Genomic DNA, 18396 nt, shown 5'->3' on the forward strand with positions numbered 1-18396 from the left:
CTTCTTACCAGTATGCATCTGTTCTTAGCATGTAGAGCTGCAGAGTCGTACACGCCCTCCCGCCTCCCCGGGACTTGTATCCGTTCCAGTTTTCATCTTACTTAGATGCACACGCATGGACATCCTTTTCTCTTTACTTCTAGTACTCCATTATTTCCCATCATGGCGAAAAACAATCTAACGATGGAGTCGATGCCCATGCGCAGTATTGTCCAAGGGAGGAGTCACCTATCTCGTGACTACAAAGACTTCTTCCAAGAAGACAACAACCTGCAATCATCCAAGCCCAACACCAGGTGGCGATCTAATGCAAAAGTGTATGAGACTGCAGCTCTACATGCCAAGAACAGATGCATACTGGTAAGTAGCATTTTCCTACTCTTCCATGGTTATTGAGATTTTTTTTAGTGTATCTCAAAAAATGAAGCCATTGAAACCTATTAAATGTTACTCCGAGGGGGATTCGCTTCTACTGATTTCTGGCTTCCTCGATCAGTCTGTATGATCAGGAAGATTAACCATTAGAAGATAAATATCAAAATAGGTGGTCTGATCGCCCATGTCTTTACTTATCAGCCGAAAGCACACCCCTTTAATTTTCTTTAAAATAATTGCCTGTCCATCTGAGGACACAACTGTATCGTGAAATTCTTACCGTCAAACATGACGAGTATCCAGACACATGCCCGGTCATCATGTCCCTTTTTTTGCCATAGCCAGCATTGCAAAGCATGCATTAATTTTTGTCCATTACACTACTTATATGCTCACTTAGAAATCCCAGTATTACTCTGTTTTGCTGGAGGAAATTCTGTTTGCTCTCCTATTCAACATTTTACCATTTTTATAGAATGTCAAAAAATCTCTGTTTTTTCTGTGCGTGATGTTCACTACACTCAAAAATAATTGAAATGTATAATGCACCTATCTCTGTTACAGCATGGATTTGCTTTTCATATCTTCTTGTAGTATTGCCATAACCAATATGAGGGAGCATGTTTAAACTCTCCCTTTGCTTTGTTTCAGGTGGCAGCTAAATGTTATCAGAAGGGAGGAGCCCGCGACAAAGAAAAGCTTGCCTTAGCACACGATAGTGTTCTTAAAGTCCAAACAAAGAAAGCCAGTCCTAAGTAAGCACTAAAATGCTATGTTAAATGTTATATTTTGAAATATTGAAGACTTCTAGCACCGTTTTGGGGTGCTTTTCTATGTTTTATGAGAGTGCGTGTAAATTTATTTGAGTTATTTATTTTAGGGAAAAACAAATGGAGTACATGGAGTTATCCAAGACCTATTTGGAATGCCAGGAACCAAAATTGGCATTAAAGTGCCTGACCTATGCAAAGGAATTCCGGCTTTGTGCAGAGCTATGTGAAAAACTGGGAAAGGTACCAACATCTTTATCAGTTATCGCGCTATTGGAGGTCTAATTTTGCTATTCCCCTTCATTTAAAATGCAGTATAGTGCACTTTGATATCTTATGTTGGGTTTAAAAAATCTTTTTTTGATACATATCGAAAGGTCTTACCGAAGCGAGAGCTGTTTCATTTGCACTTTTGTTTTATGACTGGAAATCTTAAATCAAGCCTTCTTGTTTGCTTGACCATTTTGACTGTCTATTAAAATATCTTGTAAGCATCACTTTTTAATCTGTTTATAGATTTTCTTTCATAGTGAGTTAACCTACTCCTATACACTACAATAGGTACATGTTTCAGCTGTGCGTAGTTTACAAAGGCCATCATATAAGTAATATTATTAGTTGAATTTCATAGTATTCTCTACCAAATGGTTTCAGTTATGAGAGAAGGTTTGCAAATTATCACAGATTATGTACGATGCAATTAAACCTTAAACAACAACATATAACTTCCTGCAAATCCATTAGGGATTATGAATTCTAATGCAGTTCCTAGGTGAGGCTACACTGTATTTTACCAAAGGAGGGAGGAGCAAGACTAAATCCCTATGTTAGCACAAGTCCCAGTTGGAGCTTATCCTATTCTGTTGTCGAAATGGCTTTAAAATTTACAAGAATTTCCTCCCATGAACGGGATAATGGCAATGTGTCTTTTCTTTTCTGCATGCAGCACTTTGCTTTCAGATTCAGCCCATCTACTGACATCATGATGCCATTTACCAATTGGGGGAGGAGATAAAGCTATTTGGTCAAAACTAGCACCAGGTCTTTGAATCTGCTTTCAGTTTTTTTTTAGTTTTTTGGCTTTGACTGTAGGCCCAAGAGGCGCACTTCTGGTGCATGCAACCCTTCCCTGTCCAGGAGAGTTTGTCAGCTACTTCTCTCTAAACACCTGTACCTCAGTACATCCAAGCCTATGTATACTGTCCCCTGAATGAGTTTTTCTCATAGGCGTCGTATAAATAATAATAATAATAATCCACATTTGTAAAGCGCACAATCACCCGTAAGGGTCTCTAGGCGCTGGGGGCCGTCGGGAAGATTAAGCAAGCTATTGCCCAGAGTCACATGGTGCTGGGCTAACCTGCCGCCAGAGCCGGGGATCGAACCCTGATCCCCGGATTCCAGCGTCAGTCGCCCTGGCCGCGGCGCCACACCTCTCCCTCTCGTATAAGCTATATGCATGCAGTTGAACTGAGTGTATTCATGTTGGAACGTTCCTAGAGAATGTGTATGTGTTTAAACCCTCTTCCACTCTTTATCAGTGTGTGACTTGTTCAGATTCATTTTCAGTTTTGCTTTAGTACATAAATGCCCAGGCTTAGTCATTTCAAGTTAGGATCTATATAACTAAGTCATTGGTTAATGACTGTTGCCTGCAGGGAACAGTTGTTACAAAACTTTGTGGGTTTCCTGTTCCGTAGCATTGGATGCCCATCTACCTTTAATGTTGTATGTAATAGCTTCATACTTTCAGAACAGAGAGGTGGGGTCAAACTCCTCTGTCAGTTTGTTGAGTGGAATTAGATGCCCATTATGAAACAGATCACCCGGTTCTGTCCAGTGCATTAGAGTGGTAGCTGTGTAATAACCTATGCAATCTTTGAACCCCGTTTGTACTGATGATTAAGTGGTGTATTTGTATTGATAACCATTGTATTCTTGCATTGTATTATTAATGGTCATAGAGTGGAGTGTGAATGAATGACTGTCATTGTGATATTGAATCAACCCGAGGGATATTTTTCTTGTTAATCTTGGAACCCCACCAATGGAGTAGTAGGTGCATACAACAGCTTGTTGACATGCCCATCTCTCTCAGCCAGTGATGGCCATTGCGATCCAGGCTTTAGTTGCACTCTGTAGGAAGGTAGATCCCTGACTATGGTTGCCCCCAACTTTTTGCCTGGTGTTTTGCTGGTTTTCTGACTTAGTTGACCTGAGGCCCTGCTATTCAGGACCTCAGGCCTACTGCTCTCTCTGTAAAATGGATTCCATGTACCCTAGGTACATATCTAATTGGATACTGAGTCACCTTATCAGTCCCTGTACAGTGTACCTTAGGTACCCAGGGCATAGGTGTACCCAGGGCCTACCAGGGGCTGCAGCATGTATTATGCCACCCCTGGCTGGCCATCCAAATCTGACACAACTGGCTGCACGACAGCTGGGGCAAGGTGGTGTAATCACCCTTTGCTTTAGATATAGTATTCCTATATCTAACCCTAAAATGGACACACAGATCTCCTATCAGTCACTCCTATGGCAGGCCTTAACAATCCTGAAGGCAGAGTGCTTGGAATCGTGTGAGATGGTGCTCTGGCATGAGCTGAGCCTGTCTGCGGCTTTCGGGATCTATCCCTTAGCCGTTTCCATGATATCGCATACCATATACTCTTAAGAGCATTATAATCCTCGCGGTTATATGCCAACTCTGGTATCGCTTTATCAAAACATGTCGAGTAAGGTGTCATACGAATTGGAATACTAACCCCTCGCCAATTCTGGCGACGGGGTTAGCATTCCACCCTTCTAGAGGGACACGACATGCATGTAACCTATAACCCGGTTAAAAGTCAGACAGAGCCTTAGCATCCACAAAATGGATGCTGCCACCGAGACACAAGTCTGCCCTCCTGCTGCTGGGAGTCCTCCCAGAGCAGGAGATAAGGACAAAGGGTTTCCTGCCAGGGGCGGTGCCAGCACCGTCCCAGACAGGATTTTGTGTATTGTAGGTAGGCAGGGCTTCAGAGGAAGGTGACTGCACGTGGCACCCCGGTGCTCACTGTGCATAGGCTGGCTGGAACCAGTTCCAGGGTCACTCCAGACCCTGTGCTGGGGAAAAGCCCGCCAAGGAAGTGGGTGTAACCACCCCCCTCCTAGTCCCACCCCTAGGGCAGGACTTAGTCGCGTGCCAGCCCCTTTTTACAGGATAAAGGTAGGAACTGGCCCCCTTCCAAATCAGATCATCTTTGAATCCTGAAACTACTTTCCACGAAAGGAACTCAAGACTTCTTCCTAAGATTTCTCCCTTGTGACTAAGGAGTAGTCACCCTGCATCCGCAGGCACCATCTTAAAGAACACTGCGGTCTGCTGCAAGTCTCTCCTCCGGATCAAGACTGCCCAGCTCGACGAGAACCGGCTTCCCTGGCACCTCTGACCTCTACCTACATCATCAGTCACGCTGAGATTCGTGGGTGTGACGAGACCTCGAGGGACCGGCCATCTTCAAGACTGCACGACTTCTGCACAGCAAGCCCGCCGAGTAATTTCCTGGTGAGTGCTTTGGGGTCCGAGAAGCCCCGACCCTGAGCAGCTCCAGCACCGAAGTGCAGCCTCCCCGCATCTCCACGATCTGCGTGGGGCCCTTCTGCTTTTTGCTGCTCACCGCGTTGTTTGGCTACTAGCCCGCTGGCTTGTGGCCTTCTGAACGACGCCCGACGACATCACTGCTGCTAGTCTGGTTGCTCCAGACTGGCCCTTGCTTCCCTCCATCGGAGAAGTACCCTGGACCCTCCTGGTCCGGCTAAGACGCCATTTTAGGTCCACCGCGTGGGCCTTGCATTTGCCAAAGACTTGTTGCCCAATCCTGGGTCCAGCGACGTCGACAGCAAGAACCTTCGTGGGACAGCTCGCACCTCCATCCTGGTCGCCGACAACGCCTCCTGGTCCGAGAGACTGCAGAGCCCAGCAGCGCCCACTCACCTGACTGCGGTGACTTCGCCCGGTGCCATCCTGGTGCCCACTTAATCACTGGCTAGTGATTCAAGAACTTGGTCCCCTCTGCTTTCAGGTTTTCTTCTTCCCTGATCCAGGCTTGGATCCATCGAACTTTCCTTCACTGGTCGCCTGCCAGCAACTTCCTTCTTCCAGGCTCCTGGTCCGGCAACGAGATTCCCGACGTCTTTTCAGACCTATGCAGCTGCAGCCCCTGGGCTAGGTAACTTCGGCACTTCGGTGTCCCAGCATAGCCTCACTATCCTAGGGTCAGGATCCACTGTCGTTTTCTCCCTACCAGGTCGGGTTCGCCCGTGAACACTAACTTTGCCTTTACTAGCTTCCATAGACTTTGTCCCGCATCCCGCGTGAGAGTGCACACTCTGCACCCGAGTCCCCTAGGTCTCCTAGAAGTAATCTAACGATTCTATAGTCAAGTCCTAGCGATTCCAAAGCCTATTAGTACTGTACTTACCTGCTAGTAATTTCGCATTCCACTTTTAAAGTATATGGTTTTTCGTGCCCCTCGGGCATTTGTGTATAACGTGCTAACTTAAGTATTTTCGTAAGAGTTTTGTTGTGTGCCTAGCACCCTGTCCTCATAAAGAGTACAGGGTTGTTGTGATTCTAATTAATACACTGTTTATTTTCATAACACTTGTGTGGTGTCCTTTCACTGGGTGTTCAAGGGGTAATGTGATGGTAAAACAGCTGGCTTAACACGCCCTCTAGAGTCTTAGCCTTAGACTGCTCGTATCCATGCTACTAGGATAGCTGGTCTATAAGGTTGACTTACAACCAATCATCAATAAGGGTTGTTTGGACTGATATATAGTGATCACTAGAATAGTGAACACTGCACATCAGGCCAACTTCTCACATTGGTGGCAGCGGTGGGATTTGAGCTTGCTGTTGTTTTACCACACATGCCCTAAGAATATCTTGTGAAAGATCACATAAGTACTAAAGGTACATATAACTTAGCTTAGAATACTCTGAGTTCTACTGAACCAGCTGTTGTAGCTCCTAGGGCCTAGCACACCCTAAACTACAACTCTAGCAAGGGATCAGTAGGCAAACATATAGTGTAGGTAAGTGCACCACTTACACCTCACTAGAAAAGCATGTCTACCCAGGGAGACTCTACTGAGACTCCCCTGGTCAGTGTTGACCCTCCACAGGTCACTTCGAGATATGCAGCTCTCAGTTTCCAGGAGATGACAGATCTGTGTCTCCAGAAAACTGAAGCAGGGGTCTAACCCCACCATTCCCTTTCTGATAGGTCTCTTAGAGACATATGATGCCAGAAAGCTTTCTCAGTTACATGAGAACATGCCAGCCTTAGAGGGAACCTCTGGGGATCCAGACCTCCCCAACACTGCTACTGCAGTTGAGGAGGAGGAGGATCAGGAGGAACTCTCTGGGGATGAGGTAGACAAAGGTCTTGAGGTAGTCAGAAGGCTAACCAGGGCCAACTTAGACTTACTTGGGCTGGGATCTGGGGGACCCCCAGTACTAACCCGAAGTGGGCCTAACCTTGGAGTTAGGAGAGATAGATCTCTTTCTAGGGACTCCAATAGATCTCTGCACTCTAATGCCTCTTCTCAGGGGAGAAGGAATCCTCCACAGAGGAGATTTACTTCCCCTCAGAGAAGGGAGCATGAAGCTAGGATGAGACAAGCTGAACTGAGGATTGAAAGGGAAGAAATTGCCCTGGCCAAAGAGAAGCTTGCCCTGGCAAGAGAGCAGCAGATGAGTGGGTTAGCTCCCACTGGTGGCAGCAATCTCCCAAGAGATAGAGAGAAGGGTTTAGATACTAAACACCTGACTAAGATAGTGCCCCCCTTTAAGCAAGGGGATGATATCCAGAAATGGATGGCTGCTCTGGAGAGGGCCTGCACTGTGCAGTGCATTCCCCAGAGTCAGTGGGCAGCTATACTGTGGCTCTCCTTTGATGGTAAAGGTAGAGATAAGCTCCTCACTACAAGAGTAGAGGATGCTAACAATTACCAGGTCCTGAAGAATACACTGGTTGATGGGTTTGGTTTAACCACTGAGCAGTACAGGTTGCTGTTCAGAGACACCCAGAAAACTCAGTCTCAGGACTGGTCTGACTTTGTTGATTGTGCCACTAAGGCTTTGGAAGGCTGGCTACTGGGTAGCAAGGTTACTGACTTCACAGGATTATATAATCTTATTATGAGAGAGCAAGTCTTAAATAATTGTCAGAACCAGTTATTACACCAGCACCTGGTAGACTCTGATCTGACCTCTCCACAAGAATTGGGTAAGAGGGCAGACAAATGGGTCAGAACCAGGATTAGGCCCAAGAACCAAGGTGGTGACCAGAAAAAGGAATCAACCAAGCCGCAAGAGAAGGGTGGGAATAAATCTACAGATCAAACCACATCAGGGCCCCAAAAATCCTCTGAGGGGGGTGGGTCCCAGAATCCTTCCAACAACCAGAAGAAACCTTATTGTTATCCCTGTAAACAGGTGGGTCACTTAAAAACTGACAGCAGTTGCCCAAAGAATAACAATAAGGAAAACATACCCCCAAGTAACATTCCCAAACCTCCTGTTACTACTAGTAGTAATCCCCCAGGTGGTGGGAGTGCCCCCAAGAATTTGGGTGCATTTACTTTGGGAGTTCCTGGGGACTCTGGCCTAACCAGGTCCCCTGACTTAGATACTCTTGTCTGTGAGACTGGCATGGGGTTTGCCAACTTCACAACTTGTCCCAACACTATGGGCAAGTACAGACAGGAGCCCCTCATCAATGGTATAAAAGTTGAGGCCTATAGAGATACAGGGGCTAGCATCACTATGGTGACTGAGAGTCTAGTCCCCTCAAGGCAACTTTTACCTGGTGCCACATACCAGGTGACCAATATTGATGGAGTACAGAGAGATCATCCCATGGCAGTGGTCAATCTCAGCTGGGGAGGTGTCACTGGCCACAAGAGAGTGGCAGTGTCACCAAACTTGCCTGTAGATTGCCTACTGGGGAATGATTTAGAGCTCTCAGCCTGGGCTGAAGTTGAGCAAGAAACCCATTCTAAAAAGGTAAATACCCATGGTAAGGTTAGTGGGGCAGTGATAGCCACAGCCCCAGTCCAAGATGTCCTCCCTGAAGAGGTCAGGAGGGTTGTGCCAGTCACAACCCAATCTCAGACAACTTCCTTCCCAGAACAGGTTGTCAAGGCTGTCATGGTAACAGCCCACACCCAAACTGAGCCCCCTCCTGAAAAGGTTGGGAGAGTTGTGATGGCCACAGCTCAAACTCAGACAGATGATAGTGTTGTGAAGCCTGAAACTATGGATCACTCCACTCAGACAGAGAGCATTGAGGAGGAAGAGAAATCTCCCTCCCACCAGACTTTAGGAAAGGATCAGCCTCCTCAGGGAACTGATCTGACCCCTTGTGAAGAAACTGCCACAGAGGTAGTCAGGCCTAGCCTGGCAGAACCCCTGATGTCAGTGGACCCTTCCAAGGTGGGACCCAGTCTGGAGCAGGTAACCTGCCCCTCTCTACCCTGCCTCAGTCAGCCCAGGGCTGTAGAGGTCAGGGAGGCCAGTGTTGGACCCCAAAGGGCCCCCTGTCCAAAATAACCCTCCAATCAGCAGATTAAGGGCACTGAAGCTAGTAGTCCTAGCCAAGTGAAAATAAAACCAACTCCTGAGGGATCCCCCTTAAATTTAGTTAGGGACCTCCCACAGATGGACACTGTTGGGCACAGCCAAACTTGGGACCTGAGGGCCCCAGACCTGACCTGTCCCTCCAGTAAGCCAAACAGAGGGACCCAACCTCCAGCTGTAGGTAGCCAGAGGTTGACCCTGAGAGCCCAAAACAACTCAGTCTTGGAAAGAAAGGCCTCTATGGTGGAAAATGATTGGAGGAAGCTGAGCCCAAAATTAGTGGAGCCTCACTTCAGTACTCCCCTTCAGCACCAGCCTTTTTCTTTGACAAAACACACCACAGGTAGAGATTCCCTATGGTGGAGACCCTCAGATACCCTTAGGGTGAGGGATTGCTTAGTGGACCATGAGATAGGGGGTAACCATGCCAGTGCTGGTACTTCCTTATATGGCCACTCAGGCAATATAGGCTTACCTGGCAAGGCTAGCCTTATCTCCTTTCGTTTGGGGGGGGGTTATGTAGGAAGGTAGATCCCTGACTATGGTTGCCCCCAACTTTTTGCCTGGTGTTTTGCTGGTTTTCTGACTTAGTTGACCTGAGGCCCTGCTATTCAGGACCTCAGGCCTACTGCTCTCTCTGTAAAATGGATTCCATGTACTCTAGGTACATATCTAATTGGATACTGAGTCACCTTATCAGTCCCTGTACAGTGTACCTTAGGTACCCAGGGCATAGGTGTACCCAGGGCCTACCAGGGGCTGCAGCATGTATTATGCCACCCCTGGCTGGCCATCCAAATCTGACACAACTGGCTGCACGACAGCTGGGGCAAGGTGGTGTAATCACCCTTTGCTTTAGATATAGTATTCCTATATCTAACCCTAAAATGGACACACAGATCTCCTATCAGTCACTCCTATGGCAGGCCTTAACAATCCTGAAGGCAGAGTGCTTGGAATCGTGTGAGATGGTGCTCTGGCATGAGCTGAGCCTGTCTGCGGCTTTCGGGATCTATCCCTTAGCCGTTTCCATGATATCGCATACCATATACTCTTAAGAGCATTATAATCCTCGCGGTTATATGCCAACTCTGGTATCGCTTTATCAAAACATGTCGAGTAAGGTGTCATACGAATTGGAATACTAACCCCTCGCCAATTCTGGCGACGGGGTTAGCATTCCACCCTTCTAGAGGGACACGACATGCATGTAACCTATAACCCGGTTAAAAGTCAGACAGAGCCTTAGCATCCACAAAATGGATGCTGCCACCGAGACACAAGTCTGCCCTCCTGCTGCTGGGAGTCCTCCCAGAGCAGGAGATAAGGACAAAGGGTTTCCTGCCAGGGGCGGTGCCAGCACCGTCCCAGACAGGATTTTGTGTATTGTAGGTAGGCAGGGCTTCAGAGGAAGGTGACTGCACGTGGCACCCCGGTGCTCACTGTGCATAGGCTGGCTGGAACCAGTTCCAGGGTCACTCCAGACCCTGTGCTGGGGAAAAGCCCGCCAAGGAAGTGGGTGTAACCACCCCCCTCCTAGTCCCACCCCTAGGGCAGGACTTAGTCGCGTGCCAGCCCCTTTTTACAGGATAAAGGTAGGAACTGGCCCCCTTCCAAATCAGATCATCTTTGAATCCTGAAACTACTTTCCACGAAAGGAACTCAAGACTTCTTCCTAAGATTTCTCCCTTGTGACTAAGGAGTAGTCACCCTGCATCCGCAGGCACCATCTTAAAGAACACTGCGGTCTGCTGCAAGTCTCTCCTCCGGATCAAGACTGCCCAGCTCGACGAGAACCGGCTTCCCTGGCACCTCTGACCTCTACCTACATCATCAGTCACGCTGAGATTCGTGGGTGTGACGAGACCTCGAGGGACCGGCCATCTTCAAGACTGCACGACTTCTGCACAGCAAGCCCGCCGAGTAATTTCCTGGTGAGTGCTTTGGGGTCCGAGAAGCCCCGACCCTGAGCAGCTCCAGCACCGAAGTGCAGCCTCCCCGCATCTCCATGATCTGCGTGGGGCCCTTCTGCTTTTTGCTGCTCACCGCGTTGTTTGGCTACTAGCCCGCTGGCTTGTGGCCTTCTGAACGACGCCCGACGACATCACTGCTGCTAGTCTGGTTGCTCCAGACTGGCCCTTGCTTCCCTCCATCGGAGAAGTACCCTGGACCCTCCTGGTCCGGCTAAGACGCCATTTTAGGTCCACCGCGTGGGCCTTGCATTTGCCAAAGACTTGTTGCCCAATCCTGGGTCCAGCGACGTCGACAGCAAGAACCTTCGTGGGACAGCTCGCACCTCCATCCTGGTCGCCGACAACGCCTCCTGGTCCGAGAGACTGCAGAGCCCAGCAGCGCCCACTCACCTGACTGCGGTGACTTCGCCCGGTGCCATCCTGGTGCCCACTTAATCACTGGCTAGTGATTCAAGAACTTGGTCCCCTCTGCTTTCAGGTTTTCTTCTTCCCTGATCCAGGCTTGGATCCATCGAACTTTCCTTCACTGGTCGCCTGCCAGCAACTTCCTTCTTCCAGGCTCCTGGTCCGGCAACGAGATTCCCGACGTCTTTTCAGACCTATGCAGCTGCAGCCCCTGGGCTAGGTAACTTCGGCACTTCGGTGTCCCAGCATAGCCTCACTATCCTAGGGTCAGGATCCACTGTCGTTTTCTCCCTACCAGGTCGGGTTCGCCCGTGAACACTAACTTTGCCTTTACTAGCTTCCATAGACTTTGTCCCGCATCCCGCGTGAGAGTGCACACTCTGCACCCGAGTCCCCTAGGTCTCCTAGAAGTAATCTAACGATTCTATAGTCAAGTCCTAGCGATTCCAAAGCCTATTAGTACTGTACTTACCTGCTAGTAATTTCGCATTCCACTTTTAAAGTATATGGTTTTTCGTGCCCCTCGGGCATTTGTGTATAACGTGCTAACTTAAGTATTTTCGTAAGAGTTTTGTTGTGTGCCTAGCACCCTGTCCTCATAAAGAGTACAGGGTTGTTGTGATTCTAATAAATACACTGTTTATTTTCATAACACTTGTGTGGTGTCCTTTCACTGGGTGTTCAAGGGGTAATGTGATGGTAAAACAGCTGGCTTAACACGCCCTCTAGAGTCTTAGCCTTAGACTGCTCGTATCCATGCTACTAGGATAGCTGGTCTATAAGGTTGACTTACAACCAATCATCAATAAGGGTTGTTTGGACTGATATATAGTGATCACTAGAATAGTGAACACTGCACATCAGGCCAACTTCTCACACACTCGATGTCCGCTTGGGGTCTAGATCACATGCAAACAGTTCACCCCTGGCTACTACCATAATCATTTGATTCAGTTTCTGGGTTAGTCCCCCATCTGCCCACCTGTTAGCCACTGAATCTGCACCGCAAAGTCATTAATTGAAAGTTAGGTAATCCCAGACAACACTTGGTGAGAAGCAGCTGCAAGGTGCTCAAGGCTGATGTGTCGGGCCCAGCCCCTATAAAGCACCAGAGCAATATTCCAGGTCTCTGAACCAGCTTGGTGTGACCCAAACGGGGAGTTAATCAATGCAACCCTGCTCATTACTGATAGGTTCAAAGACAACCAAAGTCCATGCTTCCTTTCAGATTCCTCAGAATGGCACCCAAGTTACTGTCCATAAGGTACTCGGTTCTGTGATACGTCTTCACACCCATGTATCGAGATGCATTTTGTTGCCAGCATCCCAGGGCCCCCTGGATGGATTGGTCAATAGGTACGTGTAGCTTTTAGACCAATTAGCTTGGAAGCCAACTTCTTAAATTCCCTGAACCTTTAACCTAGCTGATCTCCTGCTTGCCAATTATTCAAGAACAGCATAAAGCAAAAGTACGTGCCTCACACCTTTAGCTGGATTCCCTTACCTTTGTTTTCGGTTCTAAGGAGCTATGTGAAGGGCTCTGTTGCCAGGGCAAGGGGCATGGAAGGTAGCCAGGTCTTGTCCCTTATTGGATGGCAAAATCAGCCTCACTCTTTTAGCCCTCGTTGTGGAGCTGCCATAAAGAAGTTTGGTCCACCTGTTTCATACCAAAATCGCCTTTATCCCTCAAGTCTAGCAACTCCTGTGTATTTTTTGAGCTGCGCACGTTATTTCTGATTTGAGTTTTATGCAAGGTTACATCCATGTGCAGCAGCGTTCAATTTCTACCTTTCACTCAGCATTGTGGCAGTGCAGTGTCCCCAGATACTGTCTTTAGAGCCTCCCACTCTATTACAGCTTTAGATACTACTTCCTGCTTCTCTGTAAAGTAATTCCTTGTTCCTTTTTGTGGGGAATGTCAAAATGCAGGATTTTCTACGATGACACCTTGGAACTGGCACGTTGGTATTGGGGTTAGCAATTTGCCCCATTTACATTTCATTATTAGAGCATTATGATCAGAGAGGGTTTTCCGAATGTTCTTTGTTGTGCATCAGTATGGGGTCATCAAGTGACCCCCTAAATCTATTGAGGTGAATGTCCTAGCCATGCACTGGGAAATAAAATAAGTATTCACTGCATAACCCATGCATCTGCCTCCAGGGATCTATCATGCCCCAGTCGGTGAACCATTTTGCAAAGTTCAGTGCCTCTTTTGTTAGCTGGATCATTTGATCAAAGTAAGGTGCAATGTATATATAATGAAAACATAGTGTCGACGACACAATGCTCATAAGAGGTGGACATATATGTACAGATGTTAAACCCTGTAGTGATCCAAAGGTTGAGAGTTAATTACACAAATATCTTAAGGAGAGTGTATCCAACAGTAAACCTATAATGCAAGTCCTTAAACTTGGAAAACAGCCAAGGGTGGTGGTGGGGTGTATCGACGTTTGGACTTGTACCTACTAGTCAGGCCTTATCAGGAACTAGTCATCTGTCTAATGCACTAGCAGATGTCCTGTTCAAAACCGATCAGTAATGCTTCTTCCCTCGCTCCAGCACTTGGACTTAATGCAATATGCAGTAGTGATTGGACACACACGGTGTCTGCGACTTCCAGTTCAGATTCAAACCTGTATCTTTGAACATTTGCATACTTGGATCAGGTCAGGAACCTGAAGGAATTGATAGCTTCAGGATACACTCAACGTATATCTGATGGGAGTTGTAAAAAAAGGGCAGACATTGTTCGCTGCTTATGTCCACCAGCTGTATATGCTACAATTGTAAAAGAGACTGGGTTTCCTAAAGTGAGCCCATTTGTCAATACTCTGAAGTAGGATGTTAATTGGAAGGCAACAGATAGGATGGCTTCTCAGTAGCATGAGCTTCCCAAAGACCTCCAGTGGCCCCTATTGCAGTCCAGATACATACAGGGTGAGACATTCTCCATCCTCTTAATTGAGTACCCTTAACTGCTCGTACTCTGGCTGAGTTTGCATAGGCGTTTAGATTTGTGTTTTTTTACAGTTTTTTTTGTCTCAATGAAAAAGCTGTAAGAATGTGGTCTTTGCTTTAAGTGGGGGATCGGGGAAGTGCAACTACATACCAAATAGAGGACATCGGGCAGAGTTTAGGTAGGGAATTAGGATGAGACATGGGGTGGGGCTAGACTTCAAGCATTTAATGAAGTTGATGATTTCTCAATGTACAAACGTTCATGATGGTACAGAGACATTTCTGCTAATGATAAAGTATTTGGTTGTCTTTGCGTGTACTATGCTACCTTTATCAGTATCTTCAAAATTGTACCTGTGTGCAGATGGCCTTTTCACGTATGGCTCGTAAAAGATATGTGAATTTTCATATTTTGAACAGTAATCAATACTGTACGCAGTTTGAGAAAGAAACCTGGATAACTATATACCACAAACCCATTCTAGTTAATAGGTTGGCAGATTCCAACAGGCTTCATCTATATAATATTCATAGGTTTAAAATACCTTTTGATATTTCAGGCCTGGCTGCACCCTTATATCTTTTTGTTATTCGCTTATGCCACGCCTCTAAATTACACAGGACTATGCACAGAACAGGAAGAATGAGACTCAATGATAGGAGAATTTGTTTTTATTTGTTGTCATGCAGTTAGTTTCTTTGGCTTCTGTTGATATTCTAATAATCTGTATGGTTCTTTTAACCACAGATTCCTTGGTTATCCCTAGGCTCCATTCTGGATCTGGATTTTTTTCAAGAAATTGCTCCCACGTGCTGGTAGGTGCTCTTTCGTACTCCGTGGCAGCCTCGCACCACCTCTGGAAGTGACATTGTGGACCCACATAAAAGCGTCACATCTGCATGCTGACCTCAGTTCTTTTCTTTCACCGCCATTGGATGTGGATGCGGTGCTCCGCTTCCAAATGCTTTAATATCTGATAGGGACTTCTAGCAACAGATTCCTTACCTTAGAATAATCCCCGGGTGTCCGACTGGGCACAGAAAATGTGTGCCAGTAGGTGACGATGAACAGCTCCACATCTACGTCTTATACATCGTCTGTACTAGATATGATGTATGCTGTGCCTATATAGGGACCATCTCCGCACTCTTGACTTTAGTTAATTTCTTTCCGCTCCAACAGCGCGGGTCTAGAGAGTTACCCCAGTCTTTTTTACCACCTTTGTCAACTTTTTCCAAGCATTTTTGCTCCCTTTGTGTTTGGGGATTACCCCTTAAAAACATATGGAGTTTAAAATATGTGGAGCCTGCCACAGACAAATATCTGTAACATAGTCTCACCCAAAGTGATTCGGTAGCAGGCGATGAAGCTCCTGGCAGCTCGTCATCAAGTGACTCCACAGCTCTCCAGCTCACACTCGTCATTTTTGCGGTCAAAGTCATCATCGGATAAGTCCCACAAAAGGCCAAGAAGTCTAAGTGTTCTTCAACTTCACTGTGCTGTTCCAGGTCAATGGTGTGCAGGGATGTTGCCATAAGTCTAGGCCCTGCTCCTGCACTTTAGCTAGGCGCAGTGGAGATTGAGACCTGCGCCCTCAACTTCTTCCTGAAAAAGGAGAAATTCAAAAAGCTCTAGTTGGCTCAAGTCCTGTCTGCCATAGATGCTGGACACTTGATGGTAGCTCCGAACTTGTAGAATGCTTATTCGCACATCCTTGTCCTGCCGTCCCACAGGCGTTACCTGCGGTTCATGGTGGGTCACAAGCATTTTCAGTTTACTGTGCTCCGCTTTGGTCTTATCAGCACCCCTTGGGTGTTTAAGAAACTCTCCAGACTGGTCCAGCTATTGTAGGGAACTGCAAAAGATATGCAGTGGTGGCTGACAAACCGTGATTGGATCAGTAGCAGACCCCTTTCTTTCCCCACCCTGAGCGGTGATCAAGTGGTGGCAAAGGCATTACTCCTGGGTAGGGTGGCTTTCTAGAATAGGTGCAGATCAGAGGACTCTGGTCTCCGACAGAGTCTCAGCTCCACATGAGCTAGATGGAGTGGCGAGTGACTGGCTTCGCATTGAAGCCTTCCTTCCATCCATCAAGGGAAGGTTTGTTCAGGTTTTCACAGACACTACTGCCATGTGGTACTGCAACCAATAGGGTCGGGGGGCGGGGGGGGTACCGGCCCTGAGCCAGGAGTCCCTGCACCTCTGTACGTAGCAGGAACATCAAGACATATTCCTGGTCGTATAACACTTGGTGGGATCTCTGCACGTCAGGGCAGACAAACACATCCGTCGCTGCTTTGCGGATCACGAATATCATCCCCATCCAGAGGTAGTGCAAGGTCTCTTCTGCGACTGTGGTTCCCCTTAGTTAGATCTATTCGACACCACCGACCACGCACAATGTCAGCTCTTCAGTGCATTGGAGTTTCCAAGGCAGTGCTCACTCAGAGACACATTTCGTCTTGAGTGGGACTCTGGACTCCTGTACTCCTTTCCTCTAATAACACTCCTGTCCCGAGTTCTGAAGATGATTAGAGCAATTCATCCTAGTGGCTCCGTATTGGGCATGGAGACTACGGTATCCTGAGCATGAGCTTAGGTTCTCTGATGAGGCTGCCCTTCTCCTGTCACAGCAACAGGTCAGAGTGCTACACCCGGATCTGCTAACATGCTGCGTTCATGCATGGAGATTAAGCAGTGGCAGTTGAGGCTTTGATCACCCTCCCAAAGTCTGAGAGGTCATCTTGGCAGCTCGGCATATATCAACAAAAACTGTACATGTCTTCCATTGGGACACATTTGGTGCTTGGTATGTTGAGATGACCCACTTTCAGCACCCTTGTCTGAAGTGTTGTTTGTTTTGTCCTTTGCTTGGCAAGAGCTTTCTCTGGGCACAGTTAAGAGGTGTTAGTCCCGGTGCCATTGGCGTGGGTTTCCCCAGTATTTTTGCCTTTGCCTCCTGTTATTTTGCTGCGTGTTGGACTTCATTTTTGCTGGTCCAGATGCTTTAGGCACTTTGAAACTGCTGTTCAGTGCCAAAGCCCAAGCACTTCCTTTGTCAATTGTTTTTATGGATTGGTGTTTCCATGGTTGGTATTTGGTTTACTGTTAAGTCCTCAGTACAGTGTACTGTGTGCGTCCAGGCCCTGTAAATCAAATGCTGCTAGTAGGCTTGCAGCACTCATTGTGCCAACTACAAAAGCAGCCTTGCAACAAGGTCTCAGGCCTGCCATTTCAGTGCCTGTATGCAGTCTAGTACTGCCATGTCGATCTGGCAAGTGCACCCACTTGCCAGGCCCTAACCTTCCCTTTTCTTACATGTTAGTCAACCCTAAGGTAGGCCCAAGGTACCCATGTGGGCAGGTGCAGTGTATGTGAAAGGTATGACATGCCCTGATGTGTGTGGCATGTCCTGATAGTGAAATACTGCCAATTTTGTTTTTCACTATTGTAAGGCTATCTATCCCATAGGATAGAATGGGGAGTTTGCTTATAACATCTTATAAACATAACTGGCCCTAGGAACCAGATAGGAAAATAAAGTTTGATATGCCTGAACTCAGAATGTTAAGATGCATCTTTTAGTGAGGGTTGTTTTTACATTCAGGGTTTGAAAATACAACTTTTAAAAAGCAGGTATTTTCTTGCCTAACCATCCAGTGTGCCTCTGCTAGGTTGTATATTGACTGTTTGGCTTTGGAGTGACGGACTGGGAATGTGCATTCTGAACAGACAACCACTTGGGAGTTGAGGTGTGTCCTGCCTTTCCGGGTAAAACAGGGCTGGGCTAGATAGACCTGGGCTGCATTCAGAGTAGGGGGGAGGAGATTTCTTTCACACCTAGTTAAAGCACATACGTTGTAAAAAAAATATAGGCAATCCATGTCGTTGTGAGGAAACAGAGTCTCTTCCATTGCCTCACAACGGCATGCACTGCCCTTCAGACCCGACATGCAGTGCCTCTCAGGCTGCAGGAACCAGGAGAAGAGAGAGGAACCACGAGGAGTGAGAGGTAAGGGGATTGGGTCTGGGTTACTATTTTAGGAAATAACAAGAGGGGGGAGGGAGAGGAAGAAGTGGATTCTGTCTCCCCTAGCAATACGTATAAACAAAAAGGAATCCACTATAGTGGTGTCGGTGATCCCTACAATGGTGGGGAGCGACCAGTGTTGTTTGAATACCCCTCACACACCAACAGGCCCCTTGGTGTCATGCTTCATCATCGGGGTCTTCGCAAACCTCTACGGGATGAGGCGTGCTACGACTCACGACTAC

General features: G+C 47.2%; 1 protein-coding gene across 2 annotated transcripts in view; it reads left to right on the forward strand.

The window, feature by feature from the left end:
* Positions 1-18396, forward strand: part of TRANK1 (tetratricopeptide repeat and ankyrin repeat containing 1) — a 1265441-nt gene that overhangs the window by 1027013 nt on the left and 220032 nt on the right. For both annotated transcript variants that reach the window (XM_078688288.1, XM_078688286.1), the window contains 2 exons: positions 1027-1130; positions 1256-1388. In XM_078688288.1, the coding sequence (XP_078544414.1) occupies positions 1027-1130; positions 1256-1388 (237 nt within the window). The remainder of the gene's footprint in view (positions 1-1026; positions 1131-1255; positions 1389-18396) is intronic.

This window comes from Lissotriton helveticus, chromosome 4_1 (assembly GCF_964261635.1).
Source record: "Lissotriton helveticus chromosome 4_1, aLisHel1.1, whole genome shotgun sequence".
Classification (NCBI taxonomy): domain Eukaryota; kingdom Metazoa; phylum Chordata; class Amphibia; order Caudata; family Salamandridae; genus Lissotriton; species Lissotriton helveticus.